The sequence below is a fragment of the Coregonus clupeaformis genome, chromosome 24, assembly GCF_020615455.1.
Source record: "Coregonus clupeaformis isolate EN_2021a chromosome 24, ASM2061545v1, whole genome shotgun sequence".
NCBI lineage: Eukaryota > Metazoa > Chordata > Actinopteri > Salmoniformes > Salmonidae > Coregonus > Coregonus clupeaformis.
In genome coordinates this window covers 8569612-8595240 of record NC_059215.1, presented here as the reverse complement: position 1 = coordinate 8595240, position 25629 = coordinate 8569612, and the positions used below count along the sequence as shown (strand labels likewise).

Below are 25629 nucleotides of genomic sequence, written 5' to 3'. Positions count from 1 at the left end.
TACTTCTTTTAGAGTTATTTATGCAACGTTAGATGTGATGCAAATGTTAGTTAGGCTATACAGTGTGTTTAGATTTTTAATACATTCTAAGGCTGCATGATGCAACTCTAATGATGATTTGAAAAAAGGTGCATGGTAGGCATGAGCTCTGATTTGTTTCATGTGCAGGCTGCACACACTTCATCAGTCTCTCATTCACAATTTGACAAGCACTTGATAATATTCTCACCCATCAGACTATTCTTAATTTAATCTGGTGTTTACATATAGCCTATAGGTAGAAAAAAAACCGTCATATGTAGCCTGCACTCGAATAGCGAATGGAGGTTACGTGTGGTTACGTTTTTAATATGCAAGCATAGGCAGCGCGTCCATAAGGCTAGGGGAAGATACGATTTTCCTAAAGTAAATTGAATTAAATTGCCAAAATGATATAGCCTAATTAGCTTACTCCTGTCTATACAGAAATACATTAAATAATTCTAAATAGGCTACTAAAGCATGATTTGGCCTCAGAGAATCATTAACTTCTTTAAAAAATATGTTTTAAATCGTATTGCCTACAGTCGGAAGGAAAGGCAGCGCGCACAATTTGCGCAGATTATTGTTGAGTTGTGACTGTCTGTAAAAAATTGAGAGGCCAAGCATATCGCAATATTTCAAAATACAATTGCAGGAAAACATAGTTTGGAAAGCAAATTGTTATTGCTGTAAAGAGAAGACAAAGTAAAGACTAATCTGTCTTTTAGTTATTACAATTCTCAACTTAATTGAGCGAACAACAGTATAGCCTATCTTACTGGCACCAGCGGAGAGCATGGCAATATCCCCTGTGAGTGAGCACTGCGCATATTCACTATTTATCACTGTTGATTCAGTGCTACTTAAGTGTGCTTTTTGACAATAATTTCCTCCTCCAGTTTAGATGGACGTCATATTCTATTTGTGTCTCCCTTTCTCGTAGGCCTATTATATGGACAACGTCATCTTTATTGATATGTTTGTCAGTGTCAGCAGAGTAGGCTACCCTGTAATTTATCGTATTAAAAAAGACTGCTAATGTCTCCAGTCATATAAAGTGTAGTAGAATTGCATGAAATGTGTTTATAAAAGGCCACATTTTTCCCATGCAAAGAAAGAAGAAACGTATCTGGTATAGCCTAGGCCTACTCTATGCTGTATGCGCTCAGCCATGCATTGAACAGTCTTTTTTTGCAAACAGTGATTGAGTTACAGTGCCTTCGGAAAGTATTCAGACCCTTTGACCTTTTCCACATTTTGTTAGGTTACAGCCTTATTCTAAAATTTATTAAATAGTTTTTCCCCCTCATCAATCTACACACAATACCCCATAATGACAAAGCAAGCTTGGCACACCTGTATTTGGGAGTTTCTCCCATTCTTTTCTGCAGATCCTCTCAAGCTCTGTCAGGTTGGATGGGGAGCGTTGCTGCATAGCTACTTTCAGGTCTCGCCAGAGATGTTAAATCGGATTCAAGTCCAGGCTCTGGCTGGGCCACTCAAGGATACTCCTGCGTTATCTTGGCTGTGTGCTTAGGGTCGTCATCCTGTTGGAAGGTGAACCTTCGCCCCAGTCTGAGGTCCTGAGTGCTCTGGAGCAGGTTTTCATCAAGGATCTCTCTGTACTTTGCTCCGTTCATCTTTGCCTCGATCCTGACTAGTCTCCCAGTCCCTGCCGCTGAAAAACATCCCCACAGCATGATGCTGCCACCACCATGCTTCACCGTAGGGATGGTACCAGGTTTCCTCCAGAAGAGACGCTTGGCATTCAGGCCAAAGCGTTCAATCTTGGTTTCATCAGACCAGAGAATCTTGTTTCTCATGGTCTGAGAGTCTTTAGGTGCTTTTTGGCCAGCTCCAAGCGGGCTGTCATGTGCCGTTTACTGAGAAGTGGCTTCCGTCTGGCCACTCTACCATAAAGGCCTGATTGGTGGAGTGCTGCAGAGATGGTTGTCCTTCTGGAAGGTTCTCCCATCTCCACAGAGGAACTCTTGGTCACCTCCCCCGATTGCTCAGTTTGGCCGGGCGGCCAGGTCTAGGAAGAGTCTTGGTGGTTCCATACTTCTTCCATTTAAGAATGATGGAGGCACTGTGTTCTTGGGGCCCTTCAATGCTGCAGACATTTTTTGGTATCTTTCCCCAGATCTGTGCCTTGACACAATCTTGTCTCGGAGCTCTACGGACAATTCATTAGACCTCATGGCTTTGTTTTTGCTCTGACATAATAATAAATAATAATATGCCATTTAGCAGACGCTTTTATCCAAAGCGACTTACAGTCACGCATGCATACATTTGTTTTGTGTATGGGTGGTCCCGGGGATCGAACCCACTACCTTGGCGTTACAAGCGCCGTGCTCTACCAGCTGAGCTACAGAGGACCACATGCACTGTCAACTGTCAGACCTTATATAGACAGGTGTGTGCCTTTCCAAATCATGTCCAATCAATTTAATTTACCACAGGTGGACTTCAATGAAGTTGTAGAAACATCAAGGATGATCAGTGGAAACAGGATGCACCTGTGCTCAATTTCGAGTCTCATAGCAAAGGGTCTTACTTACGTAAATAAGTTATCTCTGTTATTTATTTTTAATAAATGTGCAAACATTTCTAAAAACCTGTTTTTGCTTCGTCATTATGGGGTATTGTGTGTAGATTGCTGAGGACTTTTTAATTTTTTTAATCCATTTTAGAATAAGGCTGTAACGTAACAAAATGTGGTAAAAGTCAAGGGGTCTGAATACTTTCTGAAGGCACTCTATATTACTAGTCTAAATTATGACTATCCAATCTACTCATCACATTATGAATAGTAGGCTATCTTACATAAGTCTGCAAATGCGATGATGCATGGAATGCTTTATTATAAAGGGGCATTTTTATGGTGAAAATTAGCTTCCCCAAACTTGAAACTCACGCGCCGCCTATGTATGCCAGGTTGTAAAGTGGATTAATGTGCTTAATTTTAAGAAGTGAGCAATAAATTATAGCAGCACAAGAAAGCTGGAATCCTCTTTTAAAAAGTGGCCAGTCAAAACTCTGTTTTCACCTGCGATTGCGCAATGACTGGGCTTCACTAGGCTCTGTGCTCTCTAACCATGTTCCAGGGGTCCTAGGCCTATAGGCTACGTTTGGAGTTATTTGGCCACTTTAGTTGTGATACAAACCTTATCAAAACATATAGGCCTATGGGCTAGGCTACATGACGTGTGCGACTGATTTGAAAAAGCCACAAAAAAAAGCCATGTGCTGTTTCTTGCCTTCCTGCACACGCTGGGCATCATTCACAAGTGATAATACATCATTCACAAGTGATAGGCTAATATTGTCACCCATCAGACTACTCTTAATTTAATTTTGTCTTTACATATACTAAATAATATATGTGTGAAATTAGTTTTGATTTAGAATGGACCATAATCATGCACCTGTCAGAACAGGGGCAGGGGGAAATTTTTTTATCTATGCACATAAATAGTTAATGGAGGACGCTTTTCCCGCGGTTCATTTTAATGCCAGCCATGTAGGCTATACTCCTGTTGTAAAGCGAAGCAATGTGCTTAATATTAGGAAAGTTGAGAAATAAATATAGTAGGCCTAGCCTATATAAAGCGGATGGGATCCTCCTCTTTTTAATAGTGGCCATCAAAACCCTGTTTTCTCATGCAATTGCATAGCCTATAGAAATGTTGCACAACATTATTATTATTATTATTATTATAAGCTCATGGGCTCTCATTAAGTGTTTGATTTGATTTTCGATTGCATTTGCCTTGATGTCAGAGTGACTAGAGGGACAATAGATCGCTGAGTACCAGGCCATTAGCGACTGGCAGTTAGCAAGTTTGGTAGGCTACTAATGACCATCAGCAGCATCAGAGCGCAGTTTTGGAGAAGCTTAGTTACCGTGACTAAACGGTCACATGGAATTTGACTGCGGTCATGACCCGTGACCGCCAGTGTAGTGGTGATACGGTCACCGTAACAGCCCTAGTTCTGACAATGCCTCTACTGTCTGTCTCTGTAATGTCACACTGGAGTGTGTGTATGTAAAATGGGACTTACTGTGTCCTGTGTGATGTCCTCAATGCTCTGGGACAGGGAGCTGCTCAGGTCGGCTGATGACCCCCCCTCTGTCCCCGGGGCAGCGCTGCCTCCACTGGCCATGGGCTCCAGGGTGCTGCTGGGTCGCATCATGGACTCTACTCCTGACTCTGAAACCACAACAGAACACACAGGGGCAAAAAATACTCTTACTTATGGCCAGGCTTTGACAGTGGGATTCAAGACTAAGCAGACTATTGTTTTGAAACCATGTTACTAGCGAGATAGATACTGTATCTTTATTTTCAAATGTTCTGTATTCTCTTTGTGTGACTTCTTGTCTATCAGTGTTCTGTTACTTGTCGTGTTTAATGTTTTTGTGTGGACCCCAGGAAGAATAGCTGCTGCTTCTGCAAAAGCTAATGGGGATCTGAATAAATCAATAAACTCTTGATACAATATGCATGTGTTGTAGAGTTTGGATGAGGAGTTACCATCCATGAGAATGTTGTCGCTGGTGTCGCTGTCCACTGAGAGGTGGTCGTCGGGCAGGCTTCCGTCTAGGATGGCGCTGTCAAATGAGTGCTGCGAGAGAGACAGCTTCATGGACTGGAGCCGCAGACTGGCCTCAGGGCGCTGCTCCCTACACAAACAGAACAGTGGGTGGATTAGGGGAAACAGCCTTTATGTTCATTCACACCAGTAAAACCTCACATCTATACAGTTGACACTATGGACTTGATGGACCTTAACCATATGGTGTAACGACAACAGCAAAGCAGGAGAGCATGCTGGGAAACCTACTTGGCCTGTGTAGTGAACAGCTTGCTCATCCCCGACCCGCGACTCATGAAGCTGAATGCATCTTTTGTGATGGAGAACGCCCCTTTAGTCAGGTCCAGGGAGGCACTAAAGGCATCTTTGGTGACGTCTTTGGTGGCGGTGAGGGCGTTGGACAGCTCTTCCTCCAGGCTGAAGGTAGAAGGATCCCTGGACAGGAGGGAGAGATGGTGTTCAGGGGAGAAGGGAGGAGAGGGGACAGGACCATTGCCACCCTCCTGGGCCATCTCCCCCTCCATGCCCTCTACTGCCTCGCTGGCCTCCTCTACCACACCATCCACCTCCTGCTCAAGGGGAGGAGAGCTGTTGACGGTGGCAGTGGCGTTTCCTATCCCGCTATCCTCCAGAGGGCCTGGCGATGTAGCCTGGTGAGTGGGGGAGAGGTCGGAGTCTGTCAGGCTGGCGCTTTCAGACCCTGGGGTGTGGGCCTCCTCCTCCTCTGGCTCCGTGGCTGCCGGTGGTAGCAGGAGCCCCAGCTCCACTGAGTCCATTAGGAGGGCTAGGCACACCGTAGGGGGGTCAGACTCCTGGCCCCTGGCATGCTTAGCGTCCCTGGTGTCCCGTCCTAGCTCGCCCCCAAGCCTGGCCAGGGTGTCCTTCATCCGCAGCAGGGCCACATACTGGTAGTGGTTGAGCCACACTTTGACCGGTGTGATGGCCTGGGCCAGGAAGTGGATAGAGGCCACTGGAGCCTCCTTTTTACTGTCCAGGTTGTGGTGGTCAGGGTTGGACGGGAGCTGGTTCTCCTGCTCTGAGGATGCATGGTTGGGATCTACAGGAGCTGGTTCACTGGGAGAGGAGACCAGGGAACCACCCTTAAACGCACATGGACGACATATCCACACAGACATGGCGAAAGGCTCCACGAAGGGATGAGCTCTGCCCTTGTTGCTTTTCCGCGCCCCCTCGAAGCTCCCGGACAGACGGGAGAGACTTAGGGACCAGACGTCCTTGGCCCGGAGGGGCCTCGTCTCAGACAAGGGCAGGGGCTCCATCTCCAGGGAGTGCTGGAGGAAGGCAGAGGGGAGAGGGAGAAAGGCGCTCTGGTCTCGGGGGAAGGAGCAAGGGGGAGCGGACTGGAAGAAGTGGCAGGTGGAGAAGCTAATGTAGGTGGTGTTGAGGTCGGCCCGGGTGCCGTGGGGGGAGTGGCGGGTGTTGCTGAGGACCGTTTGGGAAACAGTGATGTTCAGGGACTGGGGCCGGTCCTGGTGGTCCATGATGGATGACTCCAGGGGAATGATCAGCTGCAGACAGACAGGGGGGAGGCACAGGAACACAGTCATCTACTGACCCAATACATTAACCTAAAAATAACATAAACACCAACGTTTACATGATGTGCCCCTAGAGAGAAAATCTGGCAGGTTTTCCAGGTTTACATCCAATTTTCATGAGCAACACTAACTGTTTGCAACATTTCCAATTACTTAAAAGGTGTAATATGAGCTGTAATATCCTGCTGCCAAAAGGGACACAGACTGCAACGATGCAGCTCTCTTCCTCCTGACCTGGTTTCATTCATTCAGTCTCACCTTGATCTGTGCTGCGTCCATGCGGATGTCCACATGCTCCTCTGCCTTGCTGCCGTCCTGGAGTTGGTAGAAGGCTTTGACCTGCTCCAGGGTATGCAGCAGGCCCCGCGAGAACAGGTTGACCCACAGCAGACTGGCTGGGTCCAGGCACAGATGTAGGCCGTTCAGCTGGGCATACAGGTTAGTGTTGGGTACTGGGGAAGGAGAGGGGGAGGGGGATGGAGAGATGAACATATGTTCAGTTGTTGTAAGATAATATTCTAATGGTTTGTTTCGTTCCACAAAAAAACTGAATATTGAATCGGAGGATCCGCAAGAAAATACTGTTTCATAATTTACTAAGATAATACCAGTTTACTATAATCACACAACAGTATATACATGATGTGGTTAACTCATACCAGGCAAACCGGGGTTGTCAGGGAAGTAATACTCTGTGAATTGCAGGTGGATGGCTGGTATACTGTCTGCTAGGTTCAGGGCCTTGCGGTTACAGGATAGTAAGGACTGGGTCTTCTTGCCGTGGCGTCCCCCTGTAGACACCTGTGTGAGGGGATGGGGTGGTAATAATGATTCATATGAAATTGATTTCTAAAGTGCTTTTCTCTCACCGAAAACGTAACAATCGGCAGGAGTGAAGTAATGAGTTCTGACTGTCAGAGTGAACGGAACTCAAGAGGAACTTAATTACTCAATGCAGTACTAACTATACAACAGGGTTCCCTAATTGGCGGCCCAAATCCGGCCCGGGGGTGATTTAATTTGGGACCCCCAAGTTTTCAACACCCCCCCCCCAAAAAAAATAATAATATTTTTCAGTTCTATAATTTTCATAGTTGGACATAAAAGACTGTAAAATCGACAGGAAATCAGCTCAAAGTGATTTTAATTTAGGAAATATGTTCCCAAGTATTCGAACATAAATAGAAGCATATGCGATCATATCCCAATGTAATCAAGGTTTGAAATTATTCTGTTTTGTCAAATACTATATCTGTTTGGCATTCTTACGGTCAATTTGCAGTGTACAAATGATCTATAACTATGTTCCGGCCCCCCGACCATCCGCTCAAGGAAAGATCGGCACATGGCTGAACGTAATTGGGGACCCCTGCTATACACCATCGCATGCAAAAAAATACTACCAACTCAACCCAAAAATATCCATAATCATGTCATGCTGCATTTTAAATCAGTTTTCTTCTATGGTTGTAAAATAAGAAACTGCTGAGCTTTATTTTTTGGTGGCAGGGGTTTTCTACGTCACAGCTGACATGCTTTAGAGCAGTCGAGCATGACGAGGTGAAAATGATTTCCTCTCTTAAGCGGTCCACACAGTTCATGCACTAGGTAGGAATCACATTTTTTGGAGCAACGCACACCTTTTAGTAACATGATACTTTGCCTGTCCATACATTTCTAAACTCTCAAATAGCAACATTCACAAGGGGGCGATAGCAGAGATTTTATTTTAGTTGTCTTCCCATTTGTGGTAAAGGCAAATAAGAATCATGTTGAAAACATCACCCCTGTAAACTAATTTAAAAGAAAACCAACTGCATATTTATAAATAATAGCTACAGTTGAAGTAGGAAGTTTACATACACCTTAGCCAAATACATTTAAACTCAGTTTTTCACAATTCCTGACATTTAATCCTAGTAAAAAGTCCCTGTCTTAGGTCAGTTAGGATCACCACTTTATTTTAACAATGTGAAATGTCAGAATAATAGTAGAGAAAATTATTTATTTCAGGATTTTATTTATTTAAATCTCATTCCCAGTGTGTCAGAAGTTTACATACACTCAATTAGTATTTGGTAGCATTGCCTTTAAATTGTTTAACTTGGGTCAAACATTTCGGGTAGCCTTCCACAAGCTTCCCACAATAAGTTGGGTGAATATTCCATTCCTCCTGACAGAGCTGGTGTAACTGAGTCAGGTTTGTAGGCCTCCTTGCACGCACATGCTTTTTCAGTTCTGCCCACAAATTTTCTATAGGATTGAGGTCAGGGCTTTGTGATGGCCACTCCAATACCTTGACTTTGTTGTCCTTAAGCCATTTTTCCACAACTTTGGAAGTATGCTTTGGGTCATTGTCCATTTGGAAGACCCATTTGCGACCAAGCTTTAACTTCCTGACTAATGTCTTGAGATGTTGCTTCAATATATCCACATATTTTCCTTCCTCATGATGCCATCTATTTTGTGAAGTGCACCAGTCCCTCCTGCAGCAAAGCACCCCCACAGCATGATGCTGCCACCCCTGTGCTTCACAGTTGGGATGGTGTTCTTCGGCTTGCAAGCTACTCCCTTTTTCCTCCAAACATAACAATGGTCATTATGGCCAGTTCTATTTTTGTTTCATCAGACCAGAGGACATTTCTCCAAAAAGTTATATCTTTGTCCCCATGTGCAGTTGCAAACCGTAGTCTGGCTTTTTTATGGTGGTTTTGGAGCGGTGGCTTCTTCCTTGCTGAGCGGCCTTTCAGGTTATGTCGAAATAGGACTTGTTTTACTGTGGATATAGATACTTTTGTACCTGTTTCCTCCAGCATCTTCACAAGGTCCTTTGCTGTTGTTCTGGGATTGATTTGCACTTTTCGCACCAAAGTACGTTCATCTCTAGGAGACAGAATGCGTCTTCTTCCTGAGCGCTATGACGGCTGCGTGGTCCCATGGTGTTTATACTTGCGTACTATTGTTTGTACAGATGAACGTGGTACCTTCAAGGGTTTGGAAATTGCTCCCAAGGATGAACCAGACTTGTGGAGGTCTACCATTTTTTTTTCTGAGGTCTTGGCTGATTTCTTTTGATTTTCCCATGATGTCAAGCAAAGAGGCACTGAGTTTGAAGATAGGCCTTGAAATACATCCACAGTTACACCTCCAATTGACTCAAATGATGTCAATTAGCCTATCAGAAGCTTCTAAAGCCATAACATCATTTTCTGGAATTTTCCAAGCTGTTTAAAGGCACAGTCAACTTAGTGTATGTAAACTTCTGACCCACTGGAATTGTTATACAGTGAATTATATGTGAAATAATCTGTCTGTAAACAATTGTTGGAAAAATGACTTGTGTCATGCACAAAGTAGATGTCCTAACTGACTTGCCAAAACTATTGTTTGTTAACAAGAAATTAGTGGAGTGGTTGAAAAACGAATTTTAATGACTCCAACCTAAGTGTATGTAAACTTCCGACTTCAACTGTACATGTAATGAAAGTTTAGGTTTGTTTTACATTACCTCGTTTTGTGCCTGCCAATAGGCTACTCTGACAGCAGCTTGCTAGCTAGGTGGCTAAAAACAGAAAGCAAGCGCAGTCTCACCTGATGGATATCCAGGTCGTCCATTCGTACCACCACACAGCTAGAGCGGAGCCTCTTCAGAGGGTTCCCCGGGGGAGGAGGTGCTGTTGAGTTCCTCCTGGAGCTCTGATCCCTGTCAGGGGAGCTGGGCTGTCCATCTGTGTCAAGAGAGAGCCAATTGGGGCCCGACAATGAGACCACATCAAACATTCCTGTTCAGTATCTATCAACACCTTTTCTCTTTCCGTATTAATAACTTAACTTACACAAGGTAGCTATTCTCATCACTATGTACATGTTTGTCTGTTGGTGGATCAGATCCATACTACAGTAAGAGAACCTGGCAGTGTATCTGTTTTAGGAGTCTCACCCTGAGCCCTCTTGGCAGGGGAGTCATTTGCCTCCTTGGGGATCTCTGAGTGTGGACCAGGGATACCGGACACCTCCAACCTCCTCTGGAACTCCTGCAGCAGTCTGCCAGCCCACTGGGCCCGGGCCTCCATCGCTCCACAGTGACGTTCCCAGTGCTGACAGCCATCAGCTGCAGGCCAAAGGTTATATCATACAAAGGTCATTCATTAGAGTTATACAATAGGGTTCAGTGCATCACCAGGGTTATTATTGAAAGGATTCTATCTCTCATCCTAATCAAAATATAAAACATACCAGTTATACACATCAACTTCAAGTATTTTTCTCCAAAGATTATGTTTTACTATTTGATCTGGGATTTTGAATGATTGTGCAAGCAAACCAATCCACTCTCCCTTAAAATGGGTTTTCTATAATTGTGTAACAGACCAGTAGTTCCGATGAAGTGAAGTGCAGAGTTCTGGAAGGGATTGTGGTGTTTTACACATTCTATAGTTGAGGAATTCCACTGAGAATAATAGCAATGGGCATGCAAGCAGGCTATTAGTTTGCATGAATGAATGGCGATGAGGCTTACTAGAAGTCTGAATGGAGGTTGAGGTTTCAGTGGGAGCACTAACAAAAGACGTTGTGGACAGCAGTGCATAAACGTGAGCTCTAATTATAACAAATAGGAGCACGTTTCTCTTGGCAGAAAGGGGGAAGTACACCAGTGTTTCCTCTGGAAAATGTTGTAGCAGTGGGAGGAAAAGGTCGCAGGGGGGTGGGGAGGTGTGGTAATTTTTAGAAGTAGAAGGACTGAGAAGCTCAGTTCTGGTGACTTACTACTCCAAATTGAATGAAAGTAGAATTATGCTGACACCACTTAAAATGTAATTTCCACCTCCAGAAATGAGCCCAATAACATATTTGTAAAATTCTCTTAAAATTATTTTAACATACAATGCATTCAGAAAGTATTCAGACCCCTAGACTTTTTCCACATTTTGTTACGTTACAGCCTTATTCTAAAATTGATTAAATCGTTTTTTTTTTCTCAATGGAAACAGGATGCACCGGAGGTCAGTTTTGAGTCTCATAGTAAAGGGTCTGAATACTTATGTAAAATGGGTATTTCATATATATAATTTTTTTACATTTACAAAAATACAATAAAAAAACGGTTTTTGCTTTGTAATTATGGGGTATTGTGTGTAGATTGATGATGAAAAAAAAATATTTAATCAATTTTAGAATAGGGCTGTAACGTAACAAAATGTGGAAAAACTCAAGGGGTCTGAATACTTTCCGAATGCACTTTCCGAATGCTTGTTGTGTTGTGTGACAAAACTGCACATTTTAGAGTGGCCTTTTATTGTCCCCAGCACAAGGTGCACCTGGGTAATTATAATGTTTAATCAGTTTCTTGATATGCCACACCTGTCAGGTGGATGGATTATCTTAAAGGATAAAATGCCCACTAACAGGGATGTAAACAAATTTGTGCACATCATTTCAGAGAAATACGCTTTTTGGGCGTATGGAACATTTCTGAGATCTTCTAATTCAGCTCATGAAACATGGGATCAGCACTTTACATGTTGCGTTTATATTTTAGTTCAGTGTAGTTAGCATCCTATTGATGAATTTTATGTCCCAAAAAAACTTGCATAAACACAGTGAATATAATTTAGGCCTACCTGTCAGGGTAACTTGGGGTGAACCGCCACCCGGTACTTCTCACAGAAACCACTTCATGTCACCATTTGTTCCCCCCAAACTTTCCCTGCTTGCCACTAGTCTTGCTCATCACAATTTGTCACTCCCCAAAAAAATATTTAGAGGTAGGGTGGCATTTTACCCCAAGTTACCCTACAATTGACCGGTGTTACATTTAGTTACACAGTTAATTTAGAGTGTAAAGTGCTTAACTATGCCGCTGCTAAAAACTCAGGGTTTAAAAATTGTGCAGTTCGCACATATTTAGGAGTTGAGAAATAAATCAAGTAGGAATGGAAAGCTGGGATCCCCCTCTTTTTAACGAAGGCCATTAAAAATGTTGTTTTCCCCGCGATTGCAATCATTTTTGTGCATTGACTGCTTGTCAGAATGCATGTTTCCCTCCCTATGGCACTCGTAACTTGAATGCTCAAGAGGCATTTCTCTCTCGCATAGAACACTCAACAACAAGCCGACATGGTAAATAGATGAACTATTCCACTATGGAGTTGTCTGGTTCTTCTATTCATTACTCGTTTTGTTTGCAGAGGAGAAGTAAATGTGTACTGTTCTATCGTCTTCAAAGTGCGCCTCGGCAGAAATTGTTTTTCATGTTCCATATTTTTTTGCCGTGGCGCAGCGCCACATATAAATGACTGCAGCGGAAACACTGAAGTACACTCACCAGGCCGGTGGATGGGGTAGTAGTCAAAACCCAGCTTGCGGAAGGTCAGCTGCATTGCACCCTGGGAGCCAGGAGGTGGAGGCTCATCTGTGTGACATGAGAGGTCAGAGGTCAAAAGCGTTGTTCACCTCTGATAACTAAGTCACCGTCAAGAGCCTAATTGTTTAAATTAAAGAGTATTAGGACAACCAGAAAGTATAGATCGGATCTCCTCAGGCAGAAAAGGTCATACTCTCCGAGGGTGTCTCAAGGGGAGTAGGATATGCAAAAACAAATGTCCATTTCACACCACACTCACACACAGGTTACACACTTGTACATGTGTGAAACAGGGAAAATATAAGCACCCCCTATTTGACCATTGTTATAGGCCAATTCTGTGCACTGACATTTTTGGGGTGTCTGTGGGATAGTCTGTGGGATAGTCTGTGGGACTAACCGGGGTCTGCTGAGGAGCTGTCGTTGCATATGTGCAGGTCTAGACGAGAGATGAAGGTGTGGTAGGAGGACTCTTTGACGTCGTGTTGATCAAAGTACTGGTCCAGGGTACTGGGTGCACCACCGATGGGAGGGGGTGAAGGGTCTGTCCATAGATTGTGGATACCAGGGGACGGGGGTGCAGTCTGTAACACAGAATCATACAATCAATATCTCTATTACAAAGACTATTATAATACCTAGACCAGCCATACTCAACAGGCAGACCCAGAACGGGGTCAATACAGACCATGGGTCCAGACTAATTTTGGAAATTAGTCTGTCTTTTACCTTAGGCTACTGCTGTTGAGAGTAGTAAGAGTTTGAAATGTGGTAGTAAATGGGCAGTTTGTCATTCAATGACAGATCTTAGAGAGCTATTTATAACCTGTCAGAAATGTCCAGTTGATCAACTAGCCCATGTTAGCTAGGTAGGTAAGTTAGGATAACCACCTATTTAAATCTTGTAGTTACCATGGCCAGATTACGTGCCCAAGGCCCTCGACCCCAAGAGGGCCCCCATTGATTTTGTTGAGTCACTCAGGTATCATAACAAATGTTATTTACAGAAACAAGAAGGGTGTGAACAGTTTGGGGTTACATACATTGCAAGTGGGGGTTTGTTACGACGCCAATAAATGACAATATCTATCCAGACCTTTGCCACCTAGGACATTTGTGTGACCGTATCTTCTCAAATAGTAGTTGAGTACCCCTGATCTAGACAAAATGATGTTTAAGTGAGTGAGTATATACACAGACAGTAGTTCAGTAATATAGCCAGTGGCATGTAAATCTTGGTGGGGCAAACTCAACCAATTTCTTTAGATGCATGCCATCAAAGCCACTACACAACACTAAACAATACATTAATTGCACTATAACAGTGACAAACTGTGCCCACAAACTGTTATGGCCTACATGCACTGTATATAAGCAAAATAACAATTGAGATGTACAAACTATGGTCGATATAACTATTTGTTCAGCACTTTTGAAATGTACAGTGACAGAATTCAGAACATGGGCTGTTCTTACAGTATTCTCCCTGTACACCAAGTCAGAAACGTAGGATAAATAACGTAGGATATAAGCAGACAATGAAAGCTCTTACAATATTCGATGATGACATTTCTCTAAAACCGGCTATAGGATACATGTGCACCACCAATTAAGAGGGACCCATTTCTTGGGGTGAGACACATGGGCTAATAACAGCTTACTACACAACATACACTTAGTATTACTTTCTTAGCTACAGTATACATATCTCCCTGTCATATAACATCATTTATGCAGCAGCAAACAATACATATTTTTGGACTCAACGTTGTTGTGCTGTGCACACTTGAACAGAAAAATCTGGGTTTGGCCAGGAGAATGCTACCTGCCCCAATGCATAGTGCCAACTGTAAAGTTTGGTGGAGGAGGAATAATGGTCTGGGGCTGTTTTTCACGATTCAGGCTAGGCCCCTTAGTTCCAGTAAAGGGAAATCTTAACGCTACAGCATACAATGATATACTGTCCCCGTCCATACAGCCAGCTGGGTTCTCAGTACATGGTGCAGATAGGAATAAAGAACTCTCAGAGAAGAAGAAAGGTGGAGGTGTATGTTTCATGATTAACTACTCATGGTGTGGTTGTGATAGTGTACAGGAACTCAAGTCCTTTTGTACACCCAACCTAGAATCCCTCACAATCAAATGCCGACCGTATTACCTCCCAAGAGAATTCTCTTCGGTTATAGTCACAGCCGTGTATATTCCCCCTCAAGCCAATACCACGACGTCCCTCAAGGAACTACACTGGACTTTGTGCAAACTGGAAACCACATATCCTGGGGCTGCATTTATTGTAGCTGAGGACTTTAACAAAGAAACCAAAGTTCTATCAACACATTTCCTGTAGTACTCACGCTTCAAAAACTCTCTAACCTTGTTACTCTCCGGGATGGCTATACAAGGCCCTCACCCGCCCTCCCTTTATGCAAATCAGATCACGACTCCATTCTGCTCCTCCCTTCCTATAGGCAGAAACTCAAACAGGAAGTACCCATGCTTCAAGATTGTTTTGATCACGTGGACTGGGATATGTTCCGGGTTGCCTCTGAGAATAACATTGATGTATACACTGACACGGTGACTGAGTTCATCAGGAAGTGTATAGGGGATGTTGTTCCCACTGTGATTATTAAAACCTACCCAAACCAAAAACCGTGGATAGATTGCAGCATTTGCGCAAAACTGAAAGCGCGAACCACCGCATTTAACCACGGCAAGGTTACTGGGAATATGGTTGAATACAAACAGTGCAGTTATGCCCTCCGTAAGGCAATCAAACAGGCCAAACGGCAGTACAGAGTACAGAGCAAAGTCTGTCGCAATTCAACGGCTCAGACACGAGACGTATGTGGCAGGGACTCCAGACAATCACGGATTACAAAGGGACAACCAGCCACGTCGCGGACACCAATGTCTTGCTCCTGAACATGCTAAACATCTTCTTTGCCCGCTTTGAGGATAACACAGTGCCACCGACGTGGCCCGCTCCCGAGGACTGTGGGCTCTCGTTCTCTGTGGCCGACGTAAGTAAGACATTTAAGTGTGTTAACCCTCGCAAGGCTGCCGGCCCAGACGGCATCCCTAGCCGCGTCCTCAGAGCATGCGCAAACCAGCTGGCTGGAGTGTTTACAGACATATTAATTATCTCCCTATCACAGTCTGCTGTCCCCACTTGCTTCAAGACAGCCACCATTGTTTATGTACCCAAGAAAGCAAAGGTAACTGAACTAAATGACTATCGCCCCGTAGCACTCACTTCTGTAATCATGAAGTGATTTGAGAGGCTAGTTAAGGATCATATCACCTCCACCTTACCTGACACCCTAGACCCACTTCAATTTGGATACCAGATACGATGCAATTGCCATCGCACGGCACACTGCCCTATCCCATCTGTACAAGAGGAATACATATGTAAGAATGCTGTTCATTGACTACAGCTCAGCCTTCAACACCATAGTACCCTCCACGCTCATCATTAAGCTCTGGGCCCTTGGTCTGAACCCCGCCCTGTGCAACTGGGTCCTGGACGTCCTGACGGGCCGCCCCCAGGTGGTGAAGACAGGAAACAACACCTCCAATACGCTGATCCTCAACATAGGGGCCCCACAAGGGTGTATGCTCAGCCCCATCCTGTAATCCCTGTTCACGCATGACTGCGTGGCCACGCATGCCTCCAACTCAATCATCAAGTTTGCAGACGACAACAGTAGTAGGCCTGATTACCAACAATGACGAGACAGCCTACAGGGAGGTGGTGTGGGCCCTGGCGGAGTGGTGCCAGGAAAATAACCTCTCCCTCAATGTCAACAAAACAAAGGAGCTGATCGTGGACTTCAGGAGACAGCAGAGGGAGCAGGCCTCCATCCACATCGACGGGACTGCAGTGGAGAAGGTGAAAAGCTTAAAGTTACTCAGCCCCGAAAACCCTCACAAACTTTTACAGATGCACCATTGAGAGCATCCTGTCGAGCTGTATCACTGCCTGGTATGGCAACTGCAGAGGGTGGTGTGGTCTGCTTAACACATCACGGGGGGCACACTGCCTGCCCTCTAGGACACCTACAGCACCCAATGTCACAGGAAGGCCAAAAAAGGATATCAACCACCCGAGCCACGGCCTGTTCACCCTGCTGTCATCCAGAAGGCGAGGTCAGTACAGGTGCATCAAAGCTGGGACCGAGAGACTGAAAAACTGCGTCTATCGCAAGGCCATCTGACTGTTAAATAGCCATCACTAGCCGGCCTCCGCCCAGTCCCTTGCCCTGAACTTAGTCACTGTCACTAGCCGGCTAGCACCAGGTCACTCAACCCTGCACCTTAGAGGCTGCTGCCCTATGTACATAGACATGGAATCACTGGTCACGTTAATAAATGTTTACATACTGTTTTACTCATTTCATCTGTATATACAGTGAGGGAAAAAAGTATTTGATCCCCTGCTGATTTTGTACGTTTGCCCACTGACAAAGAAATGATCAGTCTATAATTTTAAAGGTAGGTTTATTAGAACAGTGAGAGAGAATAACGACACAAAAATCCAGAAAAACGCATGTCAAAAATGTTATAAATTGATTTGCATTTTAATGAGGGAAATAAGTATTTGACCCCCTCTCAATCAGAAAGATTTCTGGCTCCCAGGTGTCTTTTATACAGGTAACGAGCTGAGATTAGGAGCACACTCTTAAAGGGAGTGCTCCTAATCTCTGCTTGTTACCTGTATAAAAGACACCTGTCCACAGAAGCAATCAATCAATCAGATTCCAAACTCTCCACCATGGCCAAGACCAAAGAACTCTCCAAGGATGTCAGGGAAAAGATTGTAGACCTACACAAGGCTGGAATGGGCTACAAGACCATCGCCAAGCAGCTTGGTGAGAAGGTGACAACAGTTGGTGCGATTATTCGCAAATGGAAGAAACACAAAATAACTGTCAATCTCCCTCGGGCCTGGGGCTCCATGCAAGATCTCACCTCGTGGAGTTGCAATGATCATGAGAACGGTGAGGAATCAGCCCAGAACTACACAGGAGGATCTTGTCAACGATCTCAAGGCAGCTGGGACCATAGTCACCAAGAAAACAATTGGTAACACACTACGCCGTGAAGGACTGAAATCTTGCAGCGCCCGCAAGGTCCCCCTGCTCAAGAAAGCACATATACAGGGCCGTCTGAAGTTTGCCAATGAACATCTGAATGATTCAGAGGAGAACTGGGTGAAAGTGTTGTGGTCAGATGAGACCAAAATCAAGCTCTTTGGCATCAACTCAACACGCCATGTTTGGAGGAGGAGGAATGCTGCCTATGACCCCAAGAACACCATCCCCACCGTCAAACATGGAGGTGGAAACATTATGCTTTGGGGGTGTTTTTCTGCTAAGGGGACAGGACAACTTCACCGCATCAAAAGGACGATGGACGGGGCCATGTACCGTCAAATCTTGGGTGAGAACCTCCTTCCCTCAGCCAGGGCATTGAAAATGGGTTGTGGATGGGTATTCCAGCATGACAATGACCCAAAACACACGGCCAAGGCAACAAAGGAGTGGCTCAAGAAGAAGCACATTAAGGTCCTGGAGTGGCCTAGCAAGTCTCCAGACCTTAACCCCATAGAAAATCTGTGGAGGGAGCTGAAGGTTCGAGTTGCCAAACGTCAGCCTCGAAACCTTAATGACTTGGAGAAGATCTGCAAAGAGGAGTGGAACAAAATCCCTCCTGAGATGTGTGCAAACCTGGTGGCCAACTACAAGAAACGTCTGACCTCTGTGATTGCCAACAAGGGTTTTGCCACGAAGTACTAAGTCATGTTTTGCAGAGGGGTCAAATACTTATTTCCCTCATTAAAATGGAAATCAATTGATAACATTTTTAACATGCGTTTTTCTGGATTTTTTGGTTGTTATTCTGTCTCTCACTGTTCAAATAAACTTTTAGAATTACAATTATAGACTGATCATGTCTTTGTCAGTGGGCAAACGTACAAAATCAGCAGGGGATTAAATACTTTTTTCCCTCACTGTTACTGTATTCCAGTCAATGCCACTCCGACATTGCTCGTCCTAATATCTATATATTTCTTAATTCCATTTGTTTACTTTTAGATTGTGTGTATTGTTGTGAATTGTTAGATACTACTGCACTGTTGGAGATAGCGAAATGCTTGTGTTCCTACACCCGCAATAACGCCTGCTAAACATGTGTATGCGACCAATAACATTTTATTTTATTTCTAATGTAAATCTATGGCAGCACCCAAGGGGGCTTGAACTGCCTAGCTCTCCCTGTAGATTCTGCAGTGACGTAGTGTCCCCATGAGTGACAGAACACTGAGCCAATCACGGCGCAACTACAGGCATACAAATAAATGTTTTATTTGTTTTAGCTAAACATGTGGGGCTCAAAACAGGTTGGGCTCTGCCCCACCTGCCCTAAATGACAGGTCGCCACTGAATATAGCAAGATTTGACATAGAACTGCAGTACAAACTAAGTGCAGGCTGCAGACTCTGTGCCGTTGTTAACACATATAAAAGGAAGGCGAGAGGATGGTACCTGTAGGGACTCCGCAGCCATACTCTTCCTCTGCTGGGCAGACTTCTCCATGGCCTCGCTCAGGGACTTGGCGTAGTGGATGACAGCTTTGAGCTGAGAGTCCGTCAGCACCCACAGCAGGTCATCCAGAATGAAGAGCAGCTTAGAGGCCAGCACGTTACAGTCCTTCACCTGGGATATGATTAAAGACAGAGGAGAAACCTGGTTAGTCATCATGTTACAGAAGAAGCCATTTTACATTTATACAATGACTGTGTGTTTATTTACTCTGAAGCACCTTGAGAACAGTTGCATGTGAGAAAGAAAGTGTAACATGGTTAAACTGTTGGGGAAAAGTCACATCAAGTAAACCCCACCCTCCCTGGCCCACCCATGGCCCAGTCTTACCCTGCGCTTCAGGGCGATGCGGATGCGTCCCTGGTTGGTAATGAGGCGTATTGGGATACTGCCCAGGTCCTGGTCCTCACTCTCTATGGCATCAGCCTCTATACGCAGACTCTGCCAGTTGATCTCCTTAAACGTCAACACCTGGGGAGTTCCACAAAACATACACAGACAGACAGACAGACACACGTACATAAATATTAGGGAACCAGTGTATTGGACGAGCTACAAGTACACTGGCCTAAAAGTCTGTCTTTACGAGAAAAACAGGGAGACCATGTAAACGAGGTCATCTCTGAGGCTAACGCAGATGCATTTCCCGATCTCACTTAGAGGGGCTGGAAATCGTGACCAATAAAACGCTGAACAATTGGCCTAATTAAGTGATTTATTGCTGGCCTGAAAAACAAAAACATTAACTCTGTAGGCTGGACATACTGTACTAACTCTATCATGAAATCTGGACATACTATCATGAAACCTGGACATACTCTACAAACTGTACCATTAAACCTGGACATACTGTACTAACTACCATGAAACCTGGACATACTGTCCTATAGATACTCTGGCTTGACAGTGAGGAAGTTGAACACAGGGGTAGATGTATTCATAAATACAATTTAATAGTGTTCATTTAATTCTGTGGGTGTACCTCTCCTCTCTTGGGGTCCGTGATGCGGGTGTAGCGGAGGTCAGTCTTCTGCCATTTGGGGTTGAGACTGTTGCCTTGCAGCTGCCAGAGCTCGAAGGAGGCGTGGAAGGCACGGGACTGCACCTTGATGGTGATGGAGTTGATGATGACAGACATACCCTCCACCACCTTCTCAGCGAAGCCATACTCACTGCAGAAAGACACAAGAATAGACAATCAGATGAGAATATGACCAAAGACAGTGGGTTTACAGTAAATTATATTTGTCCAGAGCAACAGTTAATATAGAATAGTATAAAATAAATAGGATCTATCACAAATTTCCCTCAAACGGTTCCAAACAAACAGAACAGGTAAGGCTTACCTCTGGCCAGCAGTGATGGCAATAGGGGAGGGGCCATTTGGTGGACGGGGCTCCTCACACGTTCTCATCTCCACCTCCACCTTGTCCAGGAACTGCAGGAGTTGGAAGAAGGGTGCATAGTTACCATAGTTCAGCACAGCAGGGGTGGATGCAGTATTCCAATATTAAACCATTACACTTTACTACAGGATAAATAAAATGGAGAGAGAGAGGGAGACTGAGCGGTACAGAAGGAGAGCCAGAGAAAGAAAAACAGAAAAAGTCAACAAACTTTTGGAGGAATAGAACAAAGGGCAGAATTCATACCAGGCAGATGGGGCTGGTCTTCAACTTTGTCCATTGTATCTGAGGGAGACAAAACAGCAGGGGACCAGTCAGGAAGACACAAACACTTTCCTCAGCACTGTTCTACTGGATTGTTTATCATTCACTGTGCACAAGATACACAGAGTGGCTTGTGCTTTTAGACCTCTCCTTGTAGACTAATACCCGACCTAGACTGGCTTCAAATTAGTAATCTTGAAGATAAAACATTAATAAGAGGACATCTGATTTGGCCCATACAAAGACAACCCAGCTAATTTCCAATCTGATCTGCAGTCCACATCTTTCTAAACAACAGGTTGAGCAGGCCATTCAGGGCTTCGGTGTGGTGCTGTGCTAGCGTCTGGCCTTTTGTGACCTTCCCACTCATGCTGCTCTCTCTCTGTTATCTGAGGCTAGCAGTGGGCCTGGAGATGTGTCCACTGGTCTTAGTGTTATCAAACAGCAGTGCTACTTATCTCAGCCGTGCTGCCAGTGTGTGTAGCCTATGCCCTCTGTGGCTTTCATTGATGCAGCTAAAGGCTACACTGTGAAACCACAATGACATTGTCTTGTCAAACCGCTCACCATTCGTTTTGCCTGGCAGTGCTTTACTGCTTTCATGTTAATCTCCCATTGGTCAGCAAATATGACCAAGTGTTTCCCCTATATTCATTTAGCAGTGGCGGGCCCTCGCCGCTAAATAGTTGCCGCCACTCCAAGAAAAATGAAAAAAATGTGGATGGTAAAACGTTAGTTTAAACAACTAAAACCAGATATAAAGTATGTAGAAATGATAAAAGAGCTATATATATTTTAAATAAGATAATCTTTGAGAACTAACAATCACCAATAAAAACTAGTCAGAGAGAATCTAAAATTCCAAAAATGTCATGGCATTTTGTTATAATGTTTGAGTCACTCAGATAGCACAAGAACATGGCATAAGCCATGGCAAAATGTATAGAATTGCAGGAAATTAGCTTTAAAACAGATTAATTTATTTCTCAGCCCCATGACAAAATGTGTAGAATTACAGGAAACAAGCTTTAAAACGGTGACATTTTCTCTCTGCCCCATGGCAAAATGTGTAGAATTGCAGGAAATGTGCTTTAAAACAGCAAAGTTTTTGCAGCCAAGAGGAGGGCCTTTGGTCAGAGACTGTGTAGTTGGCCACGCCCACTACCCCCCCACACACGCTATCTTTACCACCGCTGCAGAAAAAAATTCCTAGGGGAAACACTGACCTTAACTACTAAATTAATTCAGTGATTTAATCTTGGAACACCCTTTCTTATCTGTACACAGCCATTGCCATCGGGGAAAGACATTTGACATGGTTTTTTATAAGAATAACACGGTTGTCTCACCCTGATTGCAGCCTTGTTGCAGTAGACCCGGGTGACAGCCAACCAGGTGGGCAGGTCCAGCATGTTCTGCAGCACCTCTTCATCCAGCTCCAGGTTGGACAGCTGGCCCTCACCCTTCAGCGTGCTCAGGTTGATCTTGTCTGGGGACAGGTTCTTGGTGAACCTTCATACAAAGGAATGAGAGAGAGGGGTAAGTTCAGGAAACCAATGACTCTGTAGGCTGGACATTCTGTACTAACAGTACCATGAAACCTGGACATACTGTGTTAACTCTACCATGTACAAACTGTCATGGCATGGACCCCCCATTGATTTTGTTATAATGTTTGAGTCACTCAGATAGCATAAGAAAACGGCATAAAAACCAGACTGATTGCTGCGTTCACCAAAATAGTTCACGTCATGTATGTGTGGTTTACGAGGGTTCGGAGGCTGTGAGAGACAGTGTAAATGAGGTTAAAATTAGATGCTAGTCTGACCAAGGTCAGCTTTTTCCAGTGATATTGGCAGTGAGATGTAATTGTGAGGTTCATGCTGTAGGCCTAACTGAATCCCAGGCTGCAGTACAGACCGTGTCTTGGCCAGATTCCCACCATAGGATTTTCCCCATCTGGCTTCATTGACCTTACCCTCCACTAGAGCTTAAAATGAACTGCTGAGCCATTTGCCAGAGCAAAACCTCACACAGTGAAATAGCAGTGGTGAGGGATAGGCTTGCTGTAACGTATTCTGAAAAGATGATTATGCGGCAACAAACAGACCATTTAGAGTTCCAATCTACCACACTCACCATGACCGGACAATTATGACCTTTATGCCACACTCATTAGTCTAACTAAAACCTAACATTTCAGACTTCAACATAATGGCTGGTGTTTCTTGGGCTTTGGCTGGTGGTGACAGAGCTAAAAGCCAATACACAAGAGGTCTGACTCTAGTGCTGGACTGACACACATGTCCACTGTCTGGGTAATATAATGTAATGCTACTGAGACAAGTGAGACACTGGTTCAAGATGATGTGGTCAGGGGCTTTTCTAGTAGCCTAAAGTAGCCTGCCAGTAAAGGAGCATGACTATTACCAGTCATCAGCTGTAAAGAACAGTGATATACTCTGTAAACCAGACCACGTTAACGAGTGCTAAGCTTTAAGGTGAACAGGTGAACCACTCCACCCCGTCAACCATACCTCATAATCTCTATCCCAGTCACAATACTGGTCTGTCATTGACTAGGCTGCTGTAATGATATTAAAGCTACTCCACTATGACTAGGCCTATGCCCTCAGAACCTTGTTCCACTGAGTGCACACAGCCTGGACACTCTCTCTCTCCCTGAGGGAGCCCTTTCACTCCACCCCACACTCCTCCAGACCACTTTAGCACCCCATGATGAAGTGTCCATGTCTGAAAATAGACCTACACCAGGGAGAGGTGTCCAAGCCACCTCCTGTTCCAGCCTTTAAAGCAGAGCTGGACAAAAGCCTGCACACCCAGTAGCTTTGATGTGTACACTAACCCAGCTCAATAACGAGAAGGAAATAAAAAACATTCCTCATTCAAAACAGCTCACACAGCATCCAACATGTCCTAACTGGGGATCCAACCCTTTTAACAATACTGCGTTTGCATTTTAATATGTTTTTTTTTTTTCCTTTGAGAGCGGTGAAAATAATAAAGAATAGGCTGCAGGGTTGGGGTCAATTGCATTTCAATTACGGAAGCCTAAATTCAGAAAGTAAACCAAATTCACATTTTTCCCAATTAAAAAGCATTGAGGAGAATTGGAATTTCAGTGTACTTCCTGAATTGACTGGAATTTAAATGGAATTGACCCCAACCCTGATAGGCTGTAGTCAGGAACACCACACAGACTATCATGGTATTAATTCAAACTAGGCTAGCTATTTTGGGGGGATTAGCATTGTTTAAGAGGTATAGTGGCTTGCGAAAGTATTCACCCCCCTTGGCATTTTTCCTATTTTGTTGTCTTACAACCTGGAATTAAAATTGATTTTGGGGGGGGGTTTGTATCATTTGATTTACACAACATGCCTACCACTTTGAAGATGCAAATCTTTTTTTTTTTGTGTGAAACAAACAAGAAATAAGCGTGCATAACTATTCACCCTCCCGAAGTCAATACTTTGTAGAGCCACCTTTTGCAGCAATTACAGCTGCAAGTCTCTTGGGGTATGTCTCTATAAGCTTGGCACATCTAGCCACTGGGATTTTTGCCCATTCTTCAGGGCAAAACTGCTCCAGATCCTTCAAGATGGATGGGTTCCGCTGGTGTACAGCAATCTTTAAGTCATACCACAGATTCTCAATTGAATTGAGGTCTGGGCTTTGACTAGGCCATTCCAAGACATTGAAATGTTTCCCCTTAAACCACTCAAGTGTTGCTTTAGCAGTATGCTTAGGGTTATTGTCCTGCTGGAAGGTGAACCTCCGTCCCAGTCTCAAATCTCTGGAAGACTGAAACAGGTTTCCCTCAAGAATGTCCTTGTATTTAGCGCCATCAATCATTCCTTCAATTCTGACCAGTTTCCCCAGTCCCTGCCGATTAAAAACATCCCCACAGCATGATGCTGCCACCACCATGCTTCACTGTGGGGATGGTGTTCTCGGGGTGATGAGAGGTGTTGGGTTTGCGCCAGACATAGCGTTTTCCTTGATGGCCAAAAAGCTCAATTTTAGTCTCATCTGACCAGAGTACCTTCTTCCATATGTTTGGGGAGTCTTTGCTTATTTTTTTCTTTAAGCAATGGCTTTTTTCTGGCCACTCTTCCATAAAGCCCAACTCTGTGGAGTGTATGGCTTAAAGTGGTCCTATGGACAGATACTGTGGAGCTTTGCAGCTCCTTCAGGGTTATCTTTGGTCTCTTTGTTGCCTCTCTGATTAATGCCCTCCTTGCCTGGTCCGTGAGTTTTGGTGGGCGGCCCTCTCTTGGCAGGTTTGTTGTGGTGCGATATGCTTTCCATTTTTTTATAATGGATTTAATGGTGCTCCGTGGGATGTTCAAAGTTTTGGATATTCTTTTATAACCTAACCCTGATCTGTACTTCTCCACAACTTTGTCCCTGACCTGTTTGGAGAGCTCCTTGGTCTTCATGGTGACCCTTAGTGGTGTTGCAGACTCTGGGGCCTTTCAGAACAGGTGTATATATACTGAGATCATGTGACACTTAGATTGCACACAGGTGGACTTTATTTAACTAATTATGTGACTTCTGAAGGTAATTGGTTGCACCAGATCTTATTTAGGGGCTTCATAGCAAAGGGGGTGAATATATATACACGTGCCACTTTTCCGTTATTTCTTTTTTAGAATATTTTGAAACAAGTTATTTTTTTCATTTCACTTCACCAATTTGGACTATTTTGTGCATGTCCATTACATGAAATCCAAATAAAAATCAATTTAAATACAGGTTGTAATGCAACAAAATAGGAA

General features: G+C 44.2%; 1 protein-coding gene across 2 annotated transcripts in view; it reads right to left on the bottom strand.

Annotated features, from left to right (window-relative positions):
- Window positions 1-25629, bottom strand: part of LOC121538470 (UHRF1-binding protein 1) — a 55003-nt gene that overhangs the window by 5876 nt on the left and 23498 nt on the right. For both annotated transcript variants that reach the window (XM_045207020.1, XM_041846506.2), the window contains exons 2-16: window positions 22174-22336; window positions 20807-20845; window positions 20501-20592; window positions 20137-20326; window positions 19485-19625; window positions 19098-19268; window positions 12947-13130; window positions 12508-12594; window positions 10123-10293; window positions 9774-9910; window positions 6842-6983; window positions 6441-6634; window positions 4873-6152; window positions 4563-4711; window positions 4090-4238 (exon numbers count right to left, since the gene is read on the bottom strand). In XM_045207020.1, coding sequence (XP_045062955.1) covers window positions 4090-4238; window positions 4563-4711; window positions 4873-6152; window positions 6441-6634; window positions 6842-6983; window positions 9774-9910; window positions 10123-10293; window positions 12508-12594; window positions 12947-13130; window positions 19098-19268; window positions 19485-19625; window positions 20137-20326; window positions 20501-20592; window positions 20807-20845; window positions 22174-22336 — 3289 coding nt within the window. The remainder of the gene's footprint in view (window positions 1-4089; window positions 4239-4562; window positions 4712-4872; window positions 6153-6440; window positions 6635-6841; window positions 6984-9773; window positions 9911-10122; window positions 10294-12507; window positions 12595-12946; window positions 13131-19097; window positions 19269-19484; window positions 19626-20136; window positions 20327-20500; window positions 20593-20806; window positions 20846-22173; window positions 22337-25629) is intronic.